Source organism: Calliopsis andreniformis, chromosome 9, assembly GCF_051401765.1.
Source record: "Calliopsis andreniformis isolate RMS-2024a chromosome 9, iyCalAndr_principal, whole genome shotgun sequence".
Classification (NCBI taxonomy): domain Eukaryota; kingdom Metazoa; phylum Arthropoda; class Insecta; order Hymenoptera; family Andrenidae; genus Calliopsis; species Calliopsis andreniformis.
In genome coordinates this window covers 14,585,020-14,608,364 of record NC_135070.1, presented here as the reverse complement: position 1 = coordinate 14,608,364, position 23,345 = coordinate 14,585,020, and the positions used below count along the sequence as shown (strand labels likewise).

At 35.1% G+C, this 23,345-nt stretch overlaps 4 protein-coding genes across 7 annotated transcripts; 2 read left to right on the top strand and 2 right to left on the bottom strand.

The window, feature by feature from the left end:
• Positions 1-3,760: 3,760 nt before the first annotated feature.
• On the top strand, positions 3,761-5,501 carry Brms1 (breast cancer metastasis-suppressor 1-like protein). Of its 2 annotated transcripts, none has more exons than XM_076386019.1 (3): positions 3,761-3,864; positions 4,261-4,478; positions 4,566-5,501. In XM_076386019.1, exons 2-3 carry the CDS (start codon positions 4,261-4,263, stop codon positions 5,038-5,040), a joined length of 693 nt encoding a protein of 230 aa, XP_076242134.1. In that variant the 5' UTR covers positions 3,761-3,864; the 3' UTR covers positions 5,041-5,501. The 2 variants fall into 2 exon arrangements, with proteins under 2 accessions (XP_076242134.1, XP_076242132.1); XM_076386017.1 differs by having other exon boundaries at positions 3,762-3,864; positions 4,181-4,478.
• Positions 5,502-6,078: 577 nt separating this feature from the next.
• Eno (alpha-enolase) lies at positions 6,079-9,170 on the top strand. The gene is made up of 7 exons (XM_076386016.1): positions 6,079-6,241; positions 6,811-6,916; positions 7,038-7,211; positions 7,307-7,464; positions 7,555-7,855; positions 7,926-8,212; positions 8,292-9,170. The coding sequence occupies exons 2-7, from the start codon at positions 6,854-6,856 to the stop codon at positions 8,611-8,613; spliced, it is 1,305 nt and encodes a 434-aa protein (XP_076242131.1). The 5' UTR covers positions 6,079-6,241; positions 6,811-6,853; the 3' UTR covers positions 8,614-9,170.
• A 219-nt stretch (positions 9,171-9,389) lies between these two features.
• LOC143184061 (facilitated trehalose transporter Tret1-2 homolog) lies at positions 9,390-14,339 on the bottom strand. 2 transcript variants are annotated; one of them, XM_076386014.1, is made up of 11 exons: positions 13,898-14,339; positions 13,158-13,722; positions 12,855-13,029; positions 12,460-12,595; positions 11,659-11,867; positions 11,304-11,573; positions 10,884-11,106; positions 10,280-10,476; positions 9,985-10,164; positions 9,746-9,880; positions 9,390-9,673 (listed from the first exon to the last, which is right to left on the bottom strand). In XM_076386014.1, exons 2-11 carry the CDS (start codon positions 13,172-13,174, stop codon positions 9,602-9,604), a joined length of 1,614 nt encoding a protein of 537 aa, XP_076242129.1. In that variant the 5' UTR covers positions 13,175-13,722; positions 13,898-14,339; the 3' UTR covers positions 9,390-9,601. The 2 variants fall into 2 exon arrangements, with proteins under 2 accessions (XP_076242129.1, XP_076242130.1); XM_076386015.1 differs by having other exon boundaries at positions 14,150-14,339.
• A 3,389-nt stretch (positions 14,340-17,728) lies between these two features.
• LOC143184137 (uncharacterized) lies at positions 17,729-22,539 on the bottom strand. Of its 2 annotated transcripts, XM_076386167.1 has the most exons (5): positions 21,992-22,539; positions 20,881-21,140; positions 19,997-20,116; positions 19,509-19,771; positions 17,729-19,322 (listed from the first exon to the last, which is right to left on the bottom strand). In XM_076386167.1, the coding sequence occupies exons 1-5, from the start codon at positions 22,040-22,042 to the stop codon at positions 19,240-19,242; spliced, it is 777 nt and encodes a 258-aa protein (XP_076242282.1). In that variant the 5' UTR covers positions 22,043-22,539; the 3' UTR covers positions 17,729-19,239. The 2 variants fall into 2 exon arrangements, with proteins under 2 accessions (XP_076242282.1, XP_076242281.1); XM_076386166.1 differs by having other exon boundaries at positions 17,729-19,771.
• Between the last annotated feature and the right edge of the window lie 806 nt (positions 22,540-23,345).

Sequence of the window (23,345 nt, the reverse complement as noted above, 5' to 3'; positions counted from 1 at the left end):
CATAATTTCGCCGCACTTCCATTAAGACTTGGCGAAAACTCACTGGAAGCTGTGCTCATCTCGAATACAGCTTTCTGTCCTGGAATTAAAGTGCAAGCACGCGTGTGCAACGAACTCGAATGCATTGGAAGCGATTCACGTGCACTTCGGGTTTACAGTGTATGTACGCTCGATAATTGATACCAGAATAGTAGTTGCCTCGAACCAATCGAAGCTGGTTGTTGCTTTTATTCATGAGGACCTTGGGTTACATAAGTCGTGTAAAATAGATTTTTGTTCACAGGGAAAAATATTTTGAAACAAACGTTCCAAGGTCCCCATTGTGCCGAAATGAAAATATACAGGCTTTAAAGAAAATTATTTCTCCGCGCTCAGCTCACGAACTCTCATGATACACAGATTTATTTATATCATGACATTAAAAGACACTAAGGGCAAAAGTTTGAAATCACTTGTTAATTATCACTGGAAATATACTATAAAGTATTCTTTACTTAAAGTTAATACTTTCAATAAGTATTACTAGAGTATTTTTTATTCCAATATAATTTCAACAAGATTCACGTACAGATGATTCGAATTATACGTACATTTTACACATGAAAGTAAAACTAGTACAAGACCCTTTACTCTTCCACGTACAAAGGTACTGAAAGCTAAAGTCAAAAGCCAGAACGTGCAGCGTATGTTACACACAGGCATTTTTTGGGTGAAAAATGCAACTCGTGCTTCACTGTAGGCATCTGTCATCTCCGTGAGCCTGTCGTTAATTCGTGTGTCACGAAGCGTTTCAAAGTTGCCCTGTTACAAGGGAGCAATATTGGGAAGTGCCACAACAGCTAACAAAGAAATCGATAACCTGTATTCTCGCAAAGTACAGAATCCATTAGGCCGCTTATAAGTGTGACAAGATACAATGGCACGTGTGCGAGTACCGATAAGTAGTACATTGATTTCTCGACAACTACGACGATTATTTCAACTCCCTTTTAACCTTCGTTTTATATCGAATGAACTATAAAAAGAAACCAATTTCATAGCTGAACACCGACGCTCAGGAATGGACCAATACATATTCCGGAAGTAACAAACGGTGGCTGTACGAGATGTGTTGAGAAAATCGGAGAGAAGTTTGAGTATGAAGTCTATGTATCGGAATGAAGTACAATAAGAGAAAAGCATTAAAGACATGAACAATCTTTGACCGTCAAAAGACGATTATATAGATTTTTACTCGCGATAAAGAAAGAAAAATATGCGAACATTAGGGTGTATCCCTTTGCGCAATGTCAATTTCCTAGGAAGTTCTTGGAACATAGAACTCCTTTATTTCTGTATCTTCCTTGCTGTATTTATCTATCTTTGTTTCTCTCTGAGGTCAATTTATTTGTGTCACTTGTCGTCGAGGCTCATTCTTTATAAGCAACAAACAATTTTAAGTCTCTGCTATATTATTTGCAGTTATATGTCCTTATCGAAGCTCTGGCTCCTTTATCCGCGAAATCATCCCCATTCCATCCATTTTCTCTTAATTTCTCTTGTGAAACGAGTCCACTTTTTCTACGACTCACAATCGACATGTGTTCTAACCAGGCCTGTTCAATTCACGAGCTACGATCTGGAGCCAAAAATAATATCTTTGGGTATGGGAACATAGTGACAGGTATCAAAACACTATTTTCAAGAATTGATGAAAATAGCGATAAACTAAGGTAGTAAAAAATCCCAACACTAAAACAGGTACCACTGTACGTGAAAACGTGAAGTATAGGACTCCACAGTACGAGGCTCTTCTCTAAATCGACCAGTTGAACAGGCCTGATCTAAACACTATTACTTATTACACTTTCAATATTATACATTCTCGCGAAACCTACATTAGCAATAGTAAACCGAAGTAAAACCAGACAGGCCTACTCCTCACATTAAATTTGCAGTCGCATCGTAATGCAAACAGACACACCATTATCTGCTTCTACGAGACTCGCGACGAAATTTGCAGAGTCACCCCTCGATCAACAGAAAAGCATAACGAATACTTTGCCTCAGAGAGAAAATGCGTGTTCAGTGATAAGGAAGAAAATGAATATGTAACACAGTTTTTACATTATACACGATCGTACACTTGCAACGGTATGAATTGTTTGAATTTTTTATCGTAAATCAAGATTGGCACTCTGGAAAGTCTGCATTGCGGGGAATCACAAGTAGAATCTCTATAACACGATGACAGATGTCCTTATTTGCAATAAAGGAAACTTTGTACGAGATTCATTTACGTTCTATGGCTGTGTATAATGTGAAGACACACTTATTAATCAGAAATAAAATCGATCGACAAGTTAGATAAGAAAACGGTGTCTTCGTGGTTCGATCATCGGGATATTGTAAATACGCATTGTAAATACATGATCTTTGTTTAAAAAGACTATAGAGCAAAAAATCGAGTGCTACTTTGTCGAAATTTACTTACACGCTTTTATTAAATTATGCGTTTTATAATTATGTTTGTACGTACCCATACATTCTCGAAGTAGTAATTCATGAGTACCTTGTGGATTAATTTTTCTACCAAGCTGTATTCCTTCTCGTTAAGCATCGTTCACAGCACAGTGCTTCAAATGTCGCGTCCTCAAAGTTCATGTTTTCTTGCGGCGAACCACGACGGCGCTGTAATAAATGTTGCATGAAATGAGTATTATGAAAAATCTGTATGAAATGGTTATTACACAGAATGATCGCGGATTTTTTTAAAAAGTCTCCTAAAACAGATCCGCTAAAACATGAAATTATGCGCACGACACATTAGATGTGTATGGTAAGGAACTATTTGCTCGACTTGCGATGATTGAAAAATTCCCTCGGAGATGCACCTTTTCTCCCGAAACAAGCAACTCCCTGGTAATTCAGTGTAGAAAATTTTATACGTTAACTGCGACTTCGTATCGTGAAAGTGAAATTACTTGTAAAAAAAAAAAAAAAAATGAAAATGAAAGAAAAAGAGTCAAGTGCCTACATCATTTCCAATTCACGTTTTCTTTCTGAGATTTGCGAAATTTTAGTTCTCGCGGAATCCTTGTCGACCTCCCTTATCGGACGCTTCATTTCATATACAAATGTATAGAGTAAAGGAATTCTTACCGTAACCGTCTCGTGTGTGATAACTCCCAGCCACAATGAAAAAAGAGAGGATTTCGTATAAAAGAACAAAATGCACAAAATGAGCTGTACCTTCCTTTTGCGCAAAACACAAAAAGCACACGAGAAACGTATGTCTATTGTATACATTAATTCATAGTATACTTTACAGTTATGCGAATGTTGCATTATCTGTCTGTTTGTTCCATGCAGGTCCAAATGTACTATTGTATCCGATGGAGTATTATATATTTAAAAGAAATATATATTATATATATATATATATATGCATATACGAGTGTATATGTATATATGTCAACGAAAATTTTGTTTTTTTTAAACCCTTACCTATGCGTAATGTAGTACATTTTCAATTAAATTTAAATTTTTTATAAGATTTATTGTCCTATTTTATTTCGTAAAATACAATTTCTCTCCTTTTTTTATAAACAAAAAATTTTAAAAATGTACCACTTTATACGCTAAATTATGGTATCAAACATTTATTTGATAATCTTCATATGCATATCTAATTTTAATGATAATGCAATAATGATAAGAATGCACTCTTCGAGAAGTTTGACGCGCATGCTCAATGGGAAGTACACATGTTTGGATGATCAGTTGATAGTAGGTATACAAATGATTGCATCTAGAGATTGACAAACGTTTTTCCCCTTTTTGGAGCGTTAAATATTTTGTGACGTTGTTTAAAATTGTTTGACAGTAAGTATACAGTTTCATGAATAATAGTATAATTATTAGAATACATAAATAAGTTAAAATTTTGATAGAGTTTCTTCGAACTTGTACCTGCAGAAAATAGAAGTATTTCTAGGATATTTTTCCCTTTTTTAAAGTTACTAAGTCGATTTTATGAATATTTGCAACTGTCATTCGTTATTTTTTTTCTGCCATTACCATTTCAATAAAAACTACAGTGTTGTAAACACTGTATTTGAGGTTATGTTAACCATATCAAAAACTTAAGTGTTGGAGTTAATTACATACTAAAAATACATTTACTATTTAACTTTTACAGTATCTCACAAAGTCTAATTTTTTCTTAACATATAACGAATTTCTCTTTAAATCCCATAAATGAGCCCAACTTCCACACAGATGCCAAGTGTTAAAGATGAATCGGAACCTGAAGGGGAGGAAATGTCACACGACAGCAATGAGAGTAATCAGAGCTCTGCATCATGTGATAGCAGTGCAGAACATACCGATAGTGATGATTCTTCAGAAATGGATGAAGATGAATGTGAAAGGAGAAGAAATGAATGTATGGAGAATTTAGTAGATTTAGAAAGACAATTTACACTTCTTAAGGAACAGTAAGTAACCATCTTATTAAAAAATTAAAAGGAAACATGTTCCTTCATTATGAAAATAACATAAAAATTTCAAAAATAATATTTCAGATTGTACCGTGAGAGGATTACTCAAGTAGATACTAAATTAGGAGAAGTTCGTGTTGGCAAATCTGAAGAATATTTGGTACCTCTAGAACGTTTAAAAGAAAATATGAAGACAAAAACAGAAGTAGCTGGGATATTAAAGCAATATAGATTACAAAATATTCAAAATAAATTCCTAGCAGAAGAACAAGCTGCATATCAAAATTTTGAAAGTGAAAAGGAATTAATTTGGGACGCTATTCATAATGATTTACAAGAAAAGATTCGCAGATTAGAGGAGGATAGAAATAACGTTGATATTCATGCCGATATATGGCTAAATTCGACTAGTAAACGACGTAGGAATCATACTGAAAGGAGACGCGCTGTTTCTGTTGCTGGGCCTTATATTGTCTACATGCTCAATGATGCAGATATTCTCGAAGATTGGGCGTTAATAAAGAAGAGCCTCAGCAGTCGAAAAACTGAAATAATCTAATCTTCCATGCAATAACTATTAAATAATGAACACCAAACATCTAAATTATTTAAGGGCGACCATCACATTCGTTTTACAATATTGGCGCTTTCATTACAGTAATAGTGCTTGTAAAAGGTGCCTTTCAGTAACATCACTCTGATCTCTATAAGCTATCTCAAACGATATTTAATTACGTGTAGTTTATAAAAAAATTCAACGATACAATATCCATGCCTTCCAAAAAAAGTTGATGAATTGATGAATGTTAACTGTGAATATAGTAATTACAGTCCTAAGTTGTACCTATCTGTGAAAATTACTTACTACATTAAGTTAAAGAATCAATTTAAGTAATCATTACTTGATCTTATTGAATTTATTTATGATAGGTTCTGTAAAATAAATTTCTTAACAATGTTTTAAGTTATAAGCATAGTTTCCACCTACAAAAATGTTTAAATTGAAAATTCTTAACCACATTTTAGAGGGTACATAACTTAGTTCTTAGAAATATATCATTATTCATGTACATACAAATTGTATCATAATAATTAAATATATTTCCTATTTTTTAATAAACTTTCGATAAAAATGAAATTGTTGTTTTTAAAAGAGAATATTCAATCCTTCAACTTAAATCTGACTAATAATTGAAATTACTCCATTCGAACGTATTCTATTGAACTAATAAAAAATAATGTCAATTATACATACAAGAAATTCGTGGCATTCTTTCTTCTCATCACAGTCGATTCATTAAACGAGTAGACAGTTTCTGGTAAACTCCAGCACTAATTATTACTCCAAAAAGAAACTTTTTAATTAACCCAACACTTTCCAAACTCCCGCTCTCGTGAATTACGTACTCTCAAGGAGCATGAACAATAGAACACGAAGATAGCGAGTCGCTTTGAAAATTGCAAACAGCGGACGACAGAAATACTAGATTACGTAATTTCCAATTATTTAATTGTTTAAAAAAGAAGATTCAAGGTTGTAATCGATAAACAATTTAAGGTCATTCTCCCAAATCTTATAGAGATATTGGCGATCACAGTCGATAATCTAGAACAAGAAAGTTTCGCCTTGTTCTTAGAATTGCACCTTCACGAGAGGTGTTCAGAATCGATAGAAGAGAGTTCACGATTCGGGGTCAACTGTAGGACGGAACGTCATTCTACATCGAGAACTGTGAGCGGACTGTTACGCTTTTCGTTAGGTGAGCAGAATTCCTTCATGGTTTGCCCGACATGTAAGAAATTGTCCCAAAGAAAAACATTTGCGCGTTGCACGAAATACTAAAATTCTGTTCACAGATCGTTCGAAGCGAATTTTTTTCCGCGGAGTCGTAAAAATGTTCGTACTACGTGCCGCGTACGGAATCTGTCGAAATTCCACCGTAAGGTCATTACACGTGTTATTTCGGACGTGTCTCAACAAATTTCTAAGAATCCGAGACCTTCGAAATAAAGAGAGAATCGATTCCAGTTCAAATTCTCATGATTTCTTCCAGTAACCTTGACAAGGTCAAATGCGACATTTTTCACGAGCAAAATTCAGATACCGGCATTTCCATTTTACTGCAAATATTGGAGTATATAGACCTGCAATCGTTCATTGTTCACGTAAATTTAATGTCAATATGCAAGGTTAAGTAGAATTTATTTTTAGGGTCTTTGATTAAATATAGGTGTGCAACTTCAGAGGTTGTAACTGGTTCATACTGACATTACTTTCTTAATATCTCTACTAAAAATAATTCATTATTGTGGTATACTTTTGTTTTAGTCTTTTGATCTCTGAGTACAGCACTTGTAGTAGTTCTAAAAAAATGCCGATCCAAAGCATCAAGGCACGTCAGATCTATGACTCGCGTGGTAATCCCACTGTGGAGGTAAGATTATGTAAAATATAATCTTTCAATATATGTAATGATACTTTAACCACATAAAAGTACAACTCTTAATATATAATCAATACTGCAGTGCATTATCTATATATAATTACTTTTTTAGGTTGATCTTGTCACAGAGAATGGTCTCTTCAGAGCTGCTGTACCATCGGGTGCTTCCACTGGTGTCCATGAAGCTCTGGAACTTAGAGACAATGATAAGTCTAAATATCATGGAAAGTCTGTCTTCAAAGCTGTGGACAACATAAATTCAATTATCACACCTGAATTGTTAAAGGTACATGCCCTGTGATTTTAATTCACTATTGTGATTCATCATATTTAAGTGATACTCATGCTTTAATAATCAATGATGCAATATTTATTCTCCAGGCAAACTTGGAAGTTACACAGCAAACTGATATTGATAATTTCCTTTTGAAACTTGATGGAACCCCCAACAAGTCGAAACTTGGTGCAAATGCACTTCTAGGTGTTTCTTTGGCAGTTTGTAAAGCAGGAGCTTCCAAAAAGGGAGTGCCATTATATAAGTAAGTAAATCGCAAATTGTAGTGAATATTTATTAATTAAATTTATGGTTAAAGTTTATCAATAATAATCTTCCTGCTCCGTGATTACAGATACATTGCAGAGCTAGCAGGAAACGACAATATTATCCTCCCAGTCCCAGCTTTCAACGTCATCAATGGTGGTTCACATGCTGGAAACAAATTGGCAATGCAGGAGTTCATGATCCTACCTACGGGTGCTGCTAATTTCACAGAGGCAATGAAGATGGGTAGCGAAGTCTATCACCACCTCAAGGCTGGTATCAAGAAGAAGTTCGGTCTTGATGCCACTGCAGTGGGTGATGAGGGTGGTTTCGCTCCCAATATTTTGGAGAACAAAGAAGCCCTGAACTTAATCATAGATGCCATCAAAGTAAGTTTCCCTAATTTATTATTAACTATAATGATACATGTTTATCTATTACTAACTATTTAAAATTTAGGTTGCCGGATACGAGGGTAAGATTAAGATTGGTATGGATGTTGCTGCATCCGAATTCCACAAGAACGGAAAATACGACTTGGACTTCAAGAACGAGAAGTCTGATCCCAACACATATCTGGAACCACAAGCTTTAAAGAATCTCTATCTGGACTTCATTAAAGAATTCCCGATCGTATCGATTGAGGATCCGTTTGACCAGGACGACTGGGAGTCGTGGACCTCCATGACTTCTTCTACTCCCATTCAAATCGTCGGTGATGACCTCACTGTTACGAACCCTGAAAGGTAATATTTGGATTACCAGTAACTAAAAATTCTATTGATCCGATATGAAACGAAATGACATGTTACTTATGTATTACAGAATTAAAACAGCCATCGAGAAGAAGGCCTGCAACTGTCTGCTGTTGAAAGTGAACCAAATCGGTACCGTCACGGAATCTATTAACGCCCACAAGCTTGCTAAGAGTGCTGGTTGGGGTACCATGGTGTCTCATCGTTCTGGTGAGACGGAAGACACATTTATTGCTGATTTAGTTGTTGGACTTTCAACTGGTCAAATAAAGACTGGTGCGCCTTGCCGTTCGGAACGTTTGGCCAAGTACAACCAAATTCTTCGCATCGAAGAAGAGCTTGGTGCTGCTGCCAAATTCGCTGGCGAGAAATTCCGCAACCCTCATGCCTAAGTTACTCTTCTTTACATTATTCACGTGAGGCTCTAGTTGTTACGTTTATTGCATCATCGAACCTATACTTTTGTGACAGTTGAAACTGTTAATGAAATAGAACCTGCTGGCTTTGCTGTAACCGTACGGAGTTTAATGCGTAGAATTCGCACAAAAAGTAACCGAAAATGAATTTACACAGTTTCATTATATCAGTTAGAATCTGTTTAGTTAATTACTATTCTGTATTGGTATTGTCTTAATTAGAAAATGATGTAAACAGTATTATAAATATTTGGATCTTCAATTTTTTATTAAAGTAGATCACATTTCGTAATTGGATATGAAAAAGAGAATAGCAAAGCCTATTGTTTGCGAATTTAGAAATATAAATAAAAAATTCCGAACGAATGTTACACTGGCTGTTACACGTTATATGTATGAGTATCATACATAGTTAAAAAAAATTCAATTAGAAATTATCGTTAACTGTGAAGTTAACGTTAAGGTTCATAAATTCCGTTGTCAAGACCATATCTGTAAAAACAAGTACATAAATAAAATTATAATCTACTATACATGTTAATGGAGTTTTCATTTCGTATAATTTCGTTACCTTTAAATTCTAGAGTAAACGTAAAGGCGATAGTTTCCATAGATAGAACTATTCTATTTTAAATCTTACTCCTAAATATAGAGTATTGTACGATCAATGTGGTTCGAAGAACTTGTTCTTACAATACGAACAATTTGCAATTTCAAAAACGTAAAAAAGGTAAAATTGATCAAATCGGACAAAGAATTAAAACATTTTATCTCAGAAATTATAATTCTATGTTTGAATTTCGTAGAATATTCTGATCTGCAAGCTTACACAATTCAATTAAAGCTATGTTTCTTTAACTTACACCGTAATAAAAGTAGTTTATAAAGCAAAACAATATAAAACTATATAACAATCGTTTGATCACAATTATTATGTACACACACATTCTCAAGTTATAAAATCTTAAGCATTTTCGATAAATGCCTCATTCTTTCTTTTTTCTCTGGGCCGTGTTATCCAAAATATGTTATCTTGCTGCAATCAAAATTAAGAACGAATAATAGATGTACTAGCGACAGATATTTAAACAAGAAATACGAATTTTACCTGGAAATAGTCTTCGATTTCTTGAAGAGTACGATTCTTTGTTTCTGGTAGAGCAACATAGATAAATATCCCTTCCAAAAGTGCGGCAATGCCAAAAATCGAAAAAATTCCAACGATACCCACCATTTCGTTTAACTATATGCAATAAAAATAAATTAAAAATTTTCCGCAACTAATCGGAATTAATAAAGCAGTAAATCATTTTCAATTAAATATTTTAAAAATAATTGTGACTGTACCATAGGATAGACTTTCGTAATAATAAAGATAAGTAAATTGAAAACGAAGAAATTAGAGCCACCGCCGATGCCACGAACTCTTTGCGGAAGTAACTCGGCAACCATTAAACCCGGAAGTGTCATTAATCCGAGAGTATTCGTTCCCACGTATATCAGGAGGCAGCTGCTGACAACGTAAATCTAGAGTGTGTCAAAATATTATATTTAATTTATTATCTATACAATCTATAAATTTATATATTAACACATATTGCATAGCTTATTAACATATGTGTATTAAGTTAGATTAGCTTACATCATAGGAAGACGAAGTTGTTTTCACTAGCATGTACGCTACAAGGCCTAAAGAGGCTGCAGCACTTCCTAGAGCAGAAAACATTCCCAAACTTCTTCTGCCTACTTTTAGCAATAAAACACTCGATACTATACTAAATATCATTCTGACAATCGCTGTGATCACGGCAGCTAAGTAGCCGTTTATAGTACCACCTCCTGTACACAATAAAAATTGCAATATTATGTTTACTGCAGTACCATAAAAATGATGATAAAATTAACAATCTATTTGGTTCTTGCATCTAGATTGTAATCATATCACAGATAAAAATCTTAATACTGCGTCAACTAATATTATGGGCATTTGTGATAATAAATTGCATAATCATGTTGATAAGATAACATTGTTCTGTTCTCATTGTTCGTAATATTCCACACTTTATTTGTGAATTCTTAAGTTCATTGCTATCTACTGTTAGTATTCAGGATTTATTTTTATAACATTTTAGAGGATATAATTTTTTGTTGAATTTATTTGTTGTTTCTGCCCAGATGCGATTTGATGCAGTATTGATAGTTCCTCCGAAAGTACTCTACTACTGAATGAAAAAGAGTATTCTTACCGATATCTTGTACGAGATCAACTGCATAAAAAACCACAAGGTATGTTCCACTAATTTGTTGAAGAATATTGAAGATATTAATAATTATTAGCGGTTTTAAGACACTTGGATCAAGAATCGCATAAATCGCTGAAGAAATCCGTTCGATCCACGACACGTTCGTAGTCTTTCGTGCTAAGTCCGCTTTTGCCCGAGATTCTAAAATTGCTATTTCAGCATTAACCTGTAAGATAAAGAACAATTTTCTTGTTAAAAGAATGATGATATATTATTATCCATTTATTGGATACAATTCTCCTTTCTTATCCCACTAGCCGATGCTAAAGAATTTCATATGCTTAGTAGTGAAGATATCAAGAAAAGATAAATTACATGATTCAGTTATCAAGATATATTGTTTTATTATTTACGATATATTACCTGTTCCATATTACCACCTCTCAACCACATTAAAGCTTTTCTTGCTTTGCTAAGTTTCCTTCGTCTCACAAGCCAAGCAGGACTCTCAGGTACTAAGGTCAGCGCAATCAGCGCTATCGCAGGAAGTATGGTAGCAGAAAAGGCTACGATGTCCCAAGCAAAGGAAGCTCCTAAACCGTATATCAACAGGATACCGAAACAATAAAAGGCGAGTGTCCCCCCTGTCAACGATCCACGAAGTTTAGTGTCAGCTGTTTCTCCCAACAGGACCTAATGGAATTAATAATTTAAAAGTTCATAATTCAATTTGCAAGTTTGAAATTTATAATGGAAGAATATTGACTAATTCTTTTACCTGACCAGGCACAGCCAAAAGACCTACAGCAAAACCCAACACGACTCTCCCTACTAAAAGATAAGGTATAGACTTAGAGAAGCCTATGATGATCCATCCAACGAAAAGAGGTACAGCCGCTAACTGCAAAGATCCTCGTCTACCAATTGCATCCAAAAGTGGACCAGATAATAGAGATCCTATAGGTGTAGCTAGACTATGGACCGAAGCTGCAATAACGATTTAAGCACCTGTGAATGTTTCTTCTATTGCCGAGAATTTGTTTAAAAAATATTTTTTCGCTTCTGGTATTAATAGACACAGAAGACTGAACAATATTTATTTAGTTCACAATATCTCCTTTTGCTCTTGAAGCGAGAGTAAAAGTGTTATTCTCGAACAGTTTAATGGTATAATATTTCTAGATCGTTATACAAGGATATTCTGACCGCAGAAAAGGTGTTTGAATGACAAGGTAAAATCCTTGGTGATTACACTTGGCCTTTACTCTCATTGATAAAAATTATCCAATCGGACGATATGTAGGTCAGTCACAACATGCACACAGTCTAAGCAGTAATATGCACTGTAGTGATTGCTAAGTACCCTTGAACCTATAAGCTGGTTCTTGAACTTTCCCGTAGAATAAGCTCCATTCACGCTTACGGAACAAATGCATTAGCTACGAATGTGAAGCGTTATATAAACTTGGCAATTTATATAGTGCATATTAGGAACTTGTAATTGAAATATTACTATAGTCTCAAACTCTGGAGATTGTATTGATGATGGCTTTTTGCTCGAAATAAAATGCAGACCTACCTATCCAGGATCTGAGGTCTCTATCAGCGTGCATTGTGCCATTATCCACAGCCAATTGTGGTAAAAGAATGGCACTGTAACCAATCGGCATTCCACCACCTGCTGCGAGTAGTAAGACTGCTCCAGCCACCAAACACTGAAAGAAGTATATAAGGGGATAGTGTATAGTTAACGTTGAAAAAAACATTTGTTATTTTTTTTATTTTAATGAAACGCAGTTCAACTGATTTTTTGTAGAAATAGCAAAAAAACAGATATGCTTTCAATTGGACGTTATCAGTGATACGATGCATATCTATAAGATATGTAAGATATGTAATACAAAAGAGTACTATAAGTACTCTTTTTTTAAGATAAATGGTATCTTAGTAAGAATGAAATTTTATTATATCTACCTGGGCAAATATGCCTTTCGAATTTGTGGAGTATTGCGTAATATCATCCTTATCATTAAAAACATTATCCTTATTTTCAGTGTTATTGTTTTCAATGTCTTCACAAGTATCTTTCACTTTTACCACCTTTATGTGATCAGTTGGATGGAATCCCAATATTGACTGATGTTCCTCACTAAAACACATAATAAGTCACCGTTTCAGAGATAATAAATCTACTTTTTTTGAAATCGAGAAGAATTTTTACTTAAAAAAGAATCAATGTTTACATAAAATCCTCAAACAAAGGAAAAGGTCACTTACCCTCCTGGTGGTGCCATTTTGAGATAGGATACGTAAACTTTGGAGTCGCAAATTTATTCAATTTTCTGATACTTCGCCAACGTCTCTGATTATGCACTTTAATGATTTTGTACAAGTTTTGTACGCTCTATGTCTCAACATTTCTCAGTCTTCATTTGGTTTTCCACGAAGATAGGTTCAACTTCTTCGGCGAATTTTCGACGGAGATCTTTTCCCACAGCTATTTCCCACAAAGAAATGACACTTGTTTCACTCTTTTTTAAATCGAATTTTACATGATTTTCGGTCTGAAATAATTGTGTTTGATTCCATGTACGCCAGCTCTTAACAGAGCTGTCTTGACAAGCAGCGGATAACGTATACTCTTCCTATGTAGCTCTTGCCGTGACTAACTACTATTGACGATGTTTTTCAGGTTTCCCCACAGGCTAGACTGTGTTTCGCTGTTCACGATGACATTCGTTATTTTCTCAAAATTTGAGGCATACCATTCTTCTGTTATATGTTCTTAGAAACTCAATTTTACTTCACATTGCTTTTGCATTTTCTTCAGCTGTATGACTTTCTGCAAACATTTACAACAATCTAAAACTTTTATATATCTCAAATTCGTGTAATCTTATTAAAATTTTTTATTTAATAAAATATTTTATTTTAACATAAATATTGAATTTTACTCTTAGTACGTCTGTTTGTGATTGGCGTTCAGAATAGCATGCAACGAAGTAGAAGTTACGCACCTCATTTTAATGCACAGTCATTCTCTACTTATCTGTGTTTCAATTTACATCTAATCTTACCATACACGAGAAAGCAAGCTTTTGTAAATGTTTGAGTAGAATATGAATTATCTTATATTTACATTAATGATTCAAGTATACTTCAGTATTCACGTTTCTTTTAGTCGAACGTCTTCGCGTTAGCTGCTAGTCAATCGTTAATAACTTCTGTCAGAGGTCATTCTTTACGAAAGGAAGTGGATATTCTATTACCATCAAACGAAACAAGACAGTCTCCCACTGTAGTAAGGAATCTAACTTCTTTTATCCAAAATGCGCACTGTTCTGAGGAAAAGGCATGAAGCTTATCGCAGTGCCACCACAAGAGTTACTCTCGATGCTTCAGCGAAACCGGGAAGTGGCAAACAGTTCGCCAGTTAGATATCTACTGCAGACTCGCCTGGCTTGCGTCACGTTGGTCGAACTGAATGAAACATTTGCCCGTGCTGGCCTTTATAAGCCGCTCACTTCGAACAAATCCCTTTCTCAACGTTCATCGTGGACGTACAGATCGTACAGCCACGATGGTTCCTAACTCGTTCACCTTCAGTTAGAAGATAAATTTCAGCGAAGATCAATGGAGATTGCGGAATTATAACGGAAATGGGGTTGCGTTGCTCCACATTTGTGTGTCTCGATTTCCTCTCTAAATTAAATAGTCACCTTTTGAGTACAGGTGAAATTCTGAACACGACAATTTAAGGACTCACCAAAGAGGTACTGGAACTGAGAATTTGATTTTACGTTAAGGATTATATGAATATAAACAAATTTTTTGAGGGTGGAGATAGGAAAATTAGAAGAGGAATATAGTATCATCCGGTTCGACTGAACTAACCGACAGCGATTTGCATTAAGTGAACTCAATAAACTGATTCAATGTACTTTCTTCATTGGAACTAATTTGAATTGTACTTTGTATCGCTAGAAGCTTATTGAAGCTGTGTGGAAACCAAAGTAGTTATAAGAGGAAGAAAGTAATAACCAAGGGAACAATTTTTTAATTGCACGTGCTATTTTCAGTCACGTGTCGCAACATGTTTGCCGCAGCAGATTTTCCGTATCTTACTCGACACTTCATGATAACTTCTGGTGCATACTAACTGAACGTTCATGTTACGTAAATGACGGAAAAATCATGTTTATAAGGAACTGATAATCATAAAAGCAGTAAATTATATAAGAATGCAATGGTATAGGTATTTTTTCATCGCAAAAGTTTGCCTTTTTGGTAATTGTTATTAACTGCACGAGTAATTCAGTTTCTATCGTATACACTATACTCGATACATGGCAAATCGTTGGTTTGTAACGCTTGAGTTCATTGAAAATCAGGGGCGTAGCTATAGGAGGCTAAGGGAGCAGTTGTGTGTAATGTACAAGGCCCAAAGGCTAGCAGGGGGTCCACTGATCCATGCATCTTACGTTCATAAGCTACATATTATTACATTCTTTGGATTTTTTCATCATTATTTTCATCTTTTATAATATATCTTTAAACTGTTTGTGAAACATCCAAAAGAATTTTATAGAGTACGTACAGAAGAGTACGTGAAGAATAAATACCAACAAATTATATTGCAATGTCACTTTGGAGGCCAATACGCCACGTATAAAATAATAGTTCAGATAGAAAAAGAATAGATATATTTAGTACGTGTTTTTATAGAATAAAGAAAAAATCGAGGTAGATGACTCTGCATAAACTTGAAACGTGAAAAAAGATACAAACGATTTGGATGTGGTCATCTTTTTTTGAAATAGTTTCACTCCACTAGCGTGCTCGAATCTTCACTAATCCGAGGATACCAGTCTGACTGGAGTCTGGACCATTCCACTGATTTCACGCGCCCCACCTTTACGTACATTCACCCACTCTATCTAACACAATAATTTACCTAACACCATAAGTATCTTATAATATACACTAAAACAATTGATAATGTATTCTACTCTTCAAAACTACTTTCACAATACACATGGGATATCTCGAAACAGAACCAAGGAATTCGAATACTCAAAGAACCAAGAATGCTGAAAAAAAGTTTACCTATTGTCTATAATACTTAGAATTCTCTCTATGGCGAAACTGAACGCGCAGACAATCATCCTATTACCATAACATTCACTCTGAGTCCATTCAATACAGTCATAAATTTACCACGTATATTATTCTTCGTCCATTTGCACAAAGTAAATTTGCCATGTAAGTTATGTGAAAGGTTCGCGCTAGCTTCGAATCTTCAATGCAGGTTTTCTTATATTAAGAATGGTTCACTAAAGATAAACTTGCGAGGCAGAATCACGACACAGTAGCCGAGGGAACAGTGGCAACGCACTTGCAATTAAACGCTAAGGGACCGCGAGCCATTTGGACACCTTCAGCTAGAGAAACTAACTGGTCGAACGGTGATCGGCAGTAACTAAGTACCTGTTATCAAGTCAAGCATGCTCCCCACTCCTGATTACCTTGTAATCATGGCATCAGCATTGGGCATTTTTTGTTCTGTCGCCTAAAGACCGTCATTCCTTAACTGCTCGAAATTAATGAATATTCGTCGCTTGGATCGTTAATCAGATATGTGTTGTCTTCTTTACTTACTTTCTTACCAATTTACCTATAAGCAATATAATTTCAAGACTAATTACCATGAAATTATTTAAGTACACTCAGCAATTAAGGTTCTCTTTTTCCTCAAATGTGGTAGTTCAAAGCAAGTCTGCAACGTAGTGTCGTGTCATCTTGGTGACAATGAGCCGCTGGAAATAAAGGAAGAGAAGCAGTGGTTATTTATCCGACGTTCAATAACCTTGACCCAATATTCGAATAACTGGCCAGCAAGGCTTACGGCTCAACTTGACCGATTAGATTGAAGTTACTTCATGTTCGCGGTCAGCTGCATAAGCGATCGTTTTCTAGTATAGAGGCTGGCCTAGAACGTCGACTACTTTATTACATAATACGAGTAGTGAAAGTGCAAGATTGAATAATTTGCCCTTGTTCCATTCAGTACTATTATCCAACAATAATGCATTACGTGTTTACATTTACTGTATAGAAGGTGTAAAGTGTTTCCTCGAACTTGGTAGTTTACAATGATTAACACTTCTTTGGGAGAAGAATTGGAGGATACTCATGGATACAGAAATGATTCTTATATAACGCGAGACTTCTATATGGTATACAGAATTCACTCGCTATGAACTCGTCGCTTTCTTTTGATAAGAGAGGTACCACTTATTTACACGTGAATGAATTTAGAAATAAATGTTCAGCTTTATCAGACGAGTCCGTACGCTATAGCGAGTAAAGATTATGTTCACTGGGTACGCGTAGAACTGATATTGACAAACGTCACAGTATCGTAAACGTATCTTTAGGATTATACCGCGCTTAAATTTATTTCTTTTTGTTATCCGCTAACGCGACTGTTAAAGGCCTTTGTTAACACTTTCGCGCGAATAATCAATTATACGACGTTTGATCTGAAGTTTTTATCAATGTTTTAGCTCCTTGTAAAGCAAACGCGTGTCGTACTTTTTTACATTTGAAAATTTCGGATTTACACGGTGCACACGTGTACGATTGTTGCATGATTGATTACTGTCTCGAGTGTGAAGATCAGTATTTGATTGAGGGAATATTCATATCTTATCAATAATTAATAAGAAATTTGATCACTTATTTAACACATGTGCCAATGACTACGTGGATTATGTCTCATTAAAGTTTCTTAATTCCTTCCACTTAACATTTCAACTGGTATTTGATTATTGAAATAAAATTCGCTGTTGATAGAATCGGATAATTTAATAGAAAACTGGTCTGAAGATGTTACAACAGCTTACAAAGTAATTTCTGATATCTTCAAATATCGTCATATTTGCCTATTAGTTTCTACATGTACATGTATGTGTACTTATGATTAGTGGTATGCATAGAAATTCTGAGAACCCTGTAGCAAACGTGTAACTATTAACTATCTAGACATGTAGCAAACGTTGCAATACAAATAGTTACTGATAGATATGTACTATTATTAAAAAATAGTATTTCTAATTTCCGCAGTAGTTTAAGTTTCAAATTGTGTCAAGGTGTTAACTCGACGCACCCTTGGATCATATTATCCCTAATAATCTTTAAAAGTAGGACAGTTCACGGTGCCCGTAATATTTGACCTTCATAAATCATAACTATTTTATTGACAAAAGCAGTCTTCTGAATTATTCTTTCGACGGCCCTACCATTTCATTGAATGAAATATTACGTTACGATCACGTCGGATACAGCACGAGGGATCGTTCACTGGTGCCGATCTCAACAAATGGTGAATGATAATGGTAAACGACTAAGAAATTTCCACTAGAAAGGTTGCGACACAACGCGATTATCTTAATCTTTTAACTCGAGAATTACTTCAATTTCAATAGGCAATTTTGCCTAATCAAAAAGTTAAACCTATAATTAAAATATTGTAACACGCAACAATTACATTTACATATATTTGTTTCCTCAACTTTCATGTTTTATGTATGATAGAGGACTTTGGAATAATCTATTGTTAGAAAGTGTGACGGTCGTATTGTAAGTTGGAGAATGATTTTATGAATTTATGGCAAATTATAAAAGCTTCTGCGAATATTTTTTATTTGGTCAATTTGTGTATATAAATTTATATAAAGTATGATTGATAATGAGTTTAATGATAAAAAAGTTGTATGAGGCTACTACTACTCGTTCTTTGTATATTTAGCATATGTTTATTTATATAAATATACCACACCTCATAAAAATATTTGTCACTTGATTAGTAATTATCGTGTTACAAGCTATCTCAAAAAACAAGTTTCGTCTTTTTATATTTCTTCTTTTACTTCTAAGCAACTGTTTTCAATACAGTTTTTGTGTTATGTTTTAATTAATAAAACGTAAGTAGAGCACCGCGTAACACACAATTATTCATGTTATTCAATAAAACTTCAAAACTAAATGGGAATAAGGTACAAATGTGTCATGAAATAGCAGTAAAAATATACTTGTTAAAAGTGTCAATCCTTTTGTTAATATAATAAAAGCAAGTAACAAAAACTTCGCCCGATGACAACAACATTCTCATTAAATACCTTCGCTACAAAAATGGAAAATTTGTACCAAACATATATCAATAAATTAAATGCACCTAATATATGTTTCTTAACACTAACACAAGTCTTAAGTCATTTGAATAAAGTTAGGTCATAAATTCCTCGAAATTACGAACTCGCTTAACATTTAAGAAAACGTGAAATGCTACTGGGATTTTCTAAATAACAAAACAGTTTAATATGGCACCAAAACTGTAGTACTCGAAGAGTCCTTGCAAATTCTCCGCGTCATTTAATGCACCTGTTAGTAATAAAAAAAAAAGATTGTTATTAGTTTATTAATTCGAGTATCTCGATCTCTGTCTCTGTAGACTAATCGGCGTCGGATCGTACGGTGGCGCAGCGAAGCCTACGTATCTATTATTTTTCTTATGAAGAAAACCACCGCTCTGAGGATCTGTCTTATAATAAATTACTCTCCTAATACCAAATGGATCGATGTAACCGAAAGATCCAACGCTATTGCCACCTCTGTCCTGTTCCTCCTCGTGATACTGTCGCTTCAGATAATACTCGAATCCATTGGCAGTATTATATGGTTGGACATTCACTCGATTCAGATTATAGTAATTACTATTTGAAGTAGGGACCGGAGAAACGTCCACTCTAGGTCTAGCTGTAGTACTGACATAATAATCAGAATTAATGTCATTACCAATCAAAGGAACGACATTGCTGGTTTCTGATTGCCTGCAACAGAAATGGTTAATTTAATCACGCCACATCTATGTGTAGATGAAAATTAAGTACACTATACTACGAAGCAAGGTTCTCCAAAAGGTACTGTGAGCAGATCAACTTCCCCCATTTTACTCCCATAAAATGCTGTGTTTAAAATTAGAGGGAAACAGAGTGACGTAAGAGGATCCTTTTATGGAACTGCTATAGAATATATTTCCTCATTAAATACGGTACCTGAATGGATTTGGCGGTCGCGTTGGCTGCACAAGAATTCCAGTCTGAGCAGGCGATTTTTCGGCCTGTTTTACAGCGTGATAAATCGGAGTGTCTTTACCCACGTAAATCATTTTGGATCTAGTGATAACACAGTAACATACTGTTAACTATAATTCTCTATGATGCCATAGCATTATTTTCTTAAACTAGTTTTGCTTCTGAATAAGCATAGTATTCCCTCGATAAAAGATCATTGAATGAACCAGGATTGGGTCATCGAACGAAGAAAGAAATCGTTTTTCCTGGAACTTTAATAGGTTCGTTACTCGAAGCATTAGACGCGGAAAGTGAATCGAAAGTGAATGAGAGAAAGAAACGTGACCCGTGCATCCAAGAACAATAGAGTCGTAAAAATGAAGGTCAGAATAGACGATCCGTTGTAGAACATGCCAAGTTCCTGATTTCTCATTAGATCTTCGTGAAAGTGATACTAATGATTTCCTGGTGTTCCCTCGAAGGAAACGCCACCGAACAAGGCGTGGTAATGGTCAATCTTAACGACAGCGACTCTTTCGTCACAATGTAATAAATAAGAATTGCATTTTTCATAGAACACAACAGTGACTCATGCTTTGTTGGCGAAGAGCAAGGCAACTAGATGACTTGCCATTTCGTTCACACTCGTTATCCGTCTCTCTCAAACGTGGGAATGAAAACCGGTTTTAGCGCGATCTAAACTCAAAGAATTACCGATAAGGAAACATGTTAGTGTTTCATATCGTGCTGCAACTCGAGCCCGGGTTCATTGCACTTTTTGACACGAGACAGTACCACGCGTAGTGTCACACGCGTTGCAGTTCAACGAAAACGAGAAAAATCTTGTTTGTATTCATTTTTCGTACCGTAGTATCCTGAATCCATTGTCATCAGCTACGTAATCCTTAAGTCGTAAATATCCCAGAGGGTCGAGCCACCCTTCTGTGCCAATAACCGTGCCATCGACTAGCCTTTTCTCTTTCCTATATTGACCATTTAACGTTTGGAAGCGGAAGTACCTTTCGGGGCCCTCATCCGTCTGAATATGGTACTGGGCGTTCTGATTATAATTCCATTCATTTCTTTCGGCGCTAGTCGGTCCTATACTCAAGCATAGGACTGAAATCTGAAACAAAAATTTAGGGTAAATCACTTTGTCATGAATCAAAAAAATTCTACTTGGGGAATAAGGGGAAACTAGTTTCATTCCTCTCTTATTGTTCTATGTGTACATAGTGATTATTTATTGGGGTTTGAGATTTGTGAGACCTGCTAATTTCATCAAAGCCATTGTGGTAACATTGTTGCACACCAAACAAGTCGGTTGCCTAAGTCAAGGCGCACCGCTATTCCCACAATTAATAGCTCATTCTCAAGATAGTTCTTGTACGATCAGATAATTAAAAACGTCCTTGCTCTTATAGAACAAGTTTCGAAGAATCCAGTTCTACTTTTTTTCGAAATTTCTAAAGGACCAGAATTTGTTTGGGATTTGCATTTTGAGAAAACAATTTTTTAAAGGTAAACACATTTATTCAGATAAACGAGCTGTTTGCGGCTAGAATATAAAATAAGGCGAATTCATAAGATTGATCATTTCGAGATTAAAAATTCGTTTTTTTAACCTGTTTTTGTGAAGTAACAGAAATGAATATCCTTTGAATTACTGTTATTATTAGCTACTGCTAATAAAAGCCTATTAAAACATGTTTCACATAAAAACTGAATGAATCTGTAGTTAAGTTAGATACTGTTTCTATTTGAAAATCTTGCTAATATAACCACCTGTTATATGTTTATATAATGACATAAAAATAGCACTCATAAGACAATCTCATTCGCATAGTTCCATAATAAAACAGTAGACGCATTAAAGAATACCCTCATCATTCAAATGCAAAGAAGAGAACAAGCTATGCACATCCAGTGCATTATGCAAACAGTCGCAAAAACTTGAGGATGAAACATTAAACATACCGTTAAAATATGCAGGCAACTTAGCGTCCACATAGTCATTATAATGATCATTGAGATTCAGTAGAATTAGATCACCATGCCGCAGCTCTCCTTTACTATAGTCTAGCTCAAGAACGAACAGAAAGATAAAGTACACTGAGATGTCGCCTGGAAGAATTTAATCTTACTCTTACAGACTGAATTAATTAATTATACTGTACTAAAAATCACACAAAATAAAATAAAAAAAAGATCACAAACATTCTAATCCTTCGTTTCAAAAATATAAAAATTTATTTTAGGGAACAGGCAATACCATAACTTCGAGAACGAATTACTTAACGAAAATGGAGCACAAACACACATAAACATCTTCGATTCAACCCGAAGAAGAGAACGAAAAATAGAGAAAAAAAGGGAATGCGTGTACTTTATCCAATACTGTCCAATATAAAGTTTGCACGTCGTTGTTCATAGATGAATATGTCGATAAAACAGGAAGAAGGAAAGTGGACGTGGAGTATCACGATGTATCACTGGCACAAATATCAACGAAGTGAACGCAGAGGACGCAATACGGGAACTGAGACCCGATGGATGCTTTGTGTTTTCAGTGTATCGCCGACCATTCTATGGATCTCACAATGAGCTCTTTCCTTTACCGTACCCCCTACCTCTTCAAGGTGTCTCGCATCGTTTTTCCTGACGAGCAAAACCGCGCCCACATACCGCTTCAGATCATCACTCTACATTTAGGATTACCTTGAAAACCTCTTGCTTATGAATCCCCTACTTTTTAACTTGTAATCTTTTAATCGTTAATACTTTCGTGATTAATGATTCTGCGTACATATAGCACACCTTGTGTATAATAAGAGGAGCTACTTGTTGCTCAAGACGAGTAGTACGCATGAAAAGTGTAGTGGAATAAGTGTGACTCACTTTCAATTAAAAGTTATTTTGCTTGATCGAAAGGATACGTCATGTTTCAAGTAGTGTTGCCCTAATGTACTTGGTGATTAATTTGTTGTATTTTCTTAGAAAGCATGTAACTGTTATGTTTTGAGCACTGAGAGGGGTTTCACATTCGTTCGTTTTAGAGAAGCTAAGTGATGAAAGTTGTCGAATATTATCAGAGTCCCGTGTACCAAGTCCAATTCATCTTCTTATATATAGCGGTCTGTTGGTCGAGTTTCACGATTATATTTTCTCCTTCGTTTGCATCGCTTTCACTTTTACGAGCTGAGAATATTATATACGTTGAATGAATATGATTGTATGGGTACGAACCAAGCGGCGTCTTTAGCAGTGAAACTTTCATGGACACATCGTTTTATCGTTTTTTTCATTGAGTTACTGTCACTTTTTAGTGATG

What these genes read in the sequence shown, in the direction of transcription:
- Brms1 (XM_076386017.1), top strand. Translation starts at nt 4,240, where the DNA reads ATGAGCCCAACTTCCACACAGATGCCAAGTGTTAAAGATGAATCGGAA. An exon ending in TTTACACTTCTTAAGGAACA is followed by an intron (nt 4,479 to 4,565) that starts GTAAGTAACCAT and finishes ATAATATTTCAG; the next exon opens with ATTGTACCGTGAGAGGATTA.
- LOC143184061 (XM_076386014.1), bottom strand. An exon ending in TGATCTCGTACAAGATATCG is followed by an intron (nt 10,477 to 10,883) that starts GTAAGAATACTC and finishes TATTGTGTACAG; the next exon opens with GAGGTGGTACTATAAACGGC. An exon ending in CAACTTCGTCTTCCTATGAT is followed by an intron (nt 10,165 to 10,279) that starts GTAAGCTAATCT and finishes GACACACTCTAG; the next exon opens with ATTTACGTTGTCAGCAGCTG.
- LOC143184137 (XM_076386166.1), bottom strand. Translation starts at nt 22,042, where the DNA reads ATGATCATTATAATGACTATGTGGACGCTAAGTTGCCTGCATATTTTA. An exon ending in GTTGCCTGCATATTTTAACG is followed by an intron (nt 21,141 to 21,991) that starts GTATGTTTAATG and finishes TTTTTGTTTCAG; the next exon opens with ATTTCAGTCCTATGCTTGAG. An exon ending in AATGGATTCAGGATACTACG is followed by an intron (nt 20,117 to 20,880) that starts GTACGAAAAATG and finishes TGTTATCACTAG; the next exon opens with ATCCAAAATGATTTACGTGG.
- Eno (XM_076386016.1), top strand. Translation starts at nt 6,854, where the DNA reads ATGCCGATCCAAAGCATCAAGGCACGTCAGATCTATGACTCGCGTGGT. An exon ending in GTGGTAATCCCACTGTGGAG is followed by an intron (nt 6,917 to 7,037) that starts GTAAGATTATGT and finishes TTACTTTTTTAG; the next exon opens with GTTGATCTTGTCACAGAGAA. An exon ending in AAGGGAGTGCCATTATATAA is followed by an intron (nt 7,465 to 7,554) that starts GTAAGTAAATCG and finishes CCGTGATTACAG; the next exon opens with ATACATTGCAGAGCTAGCAG.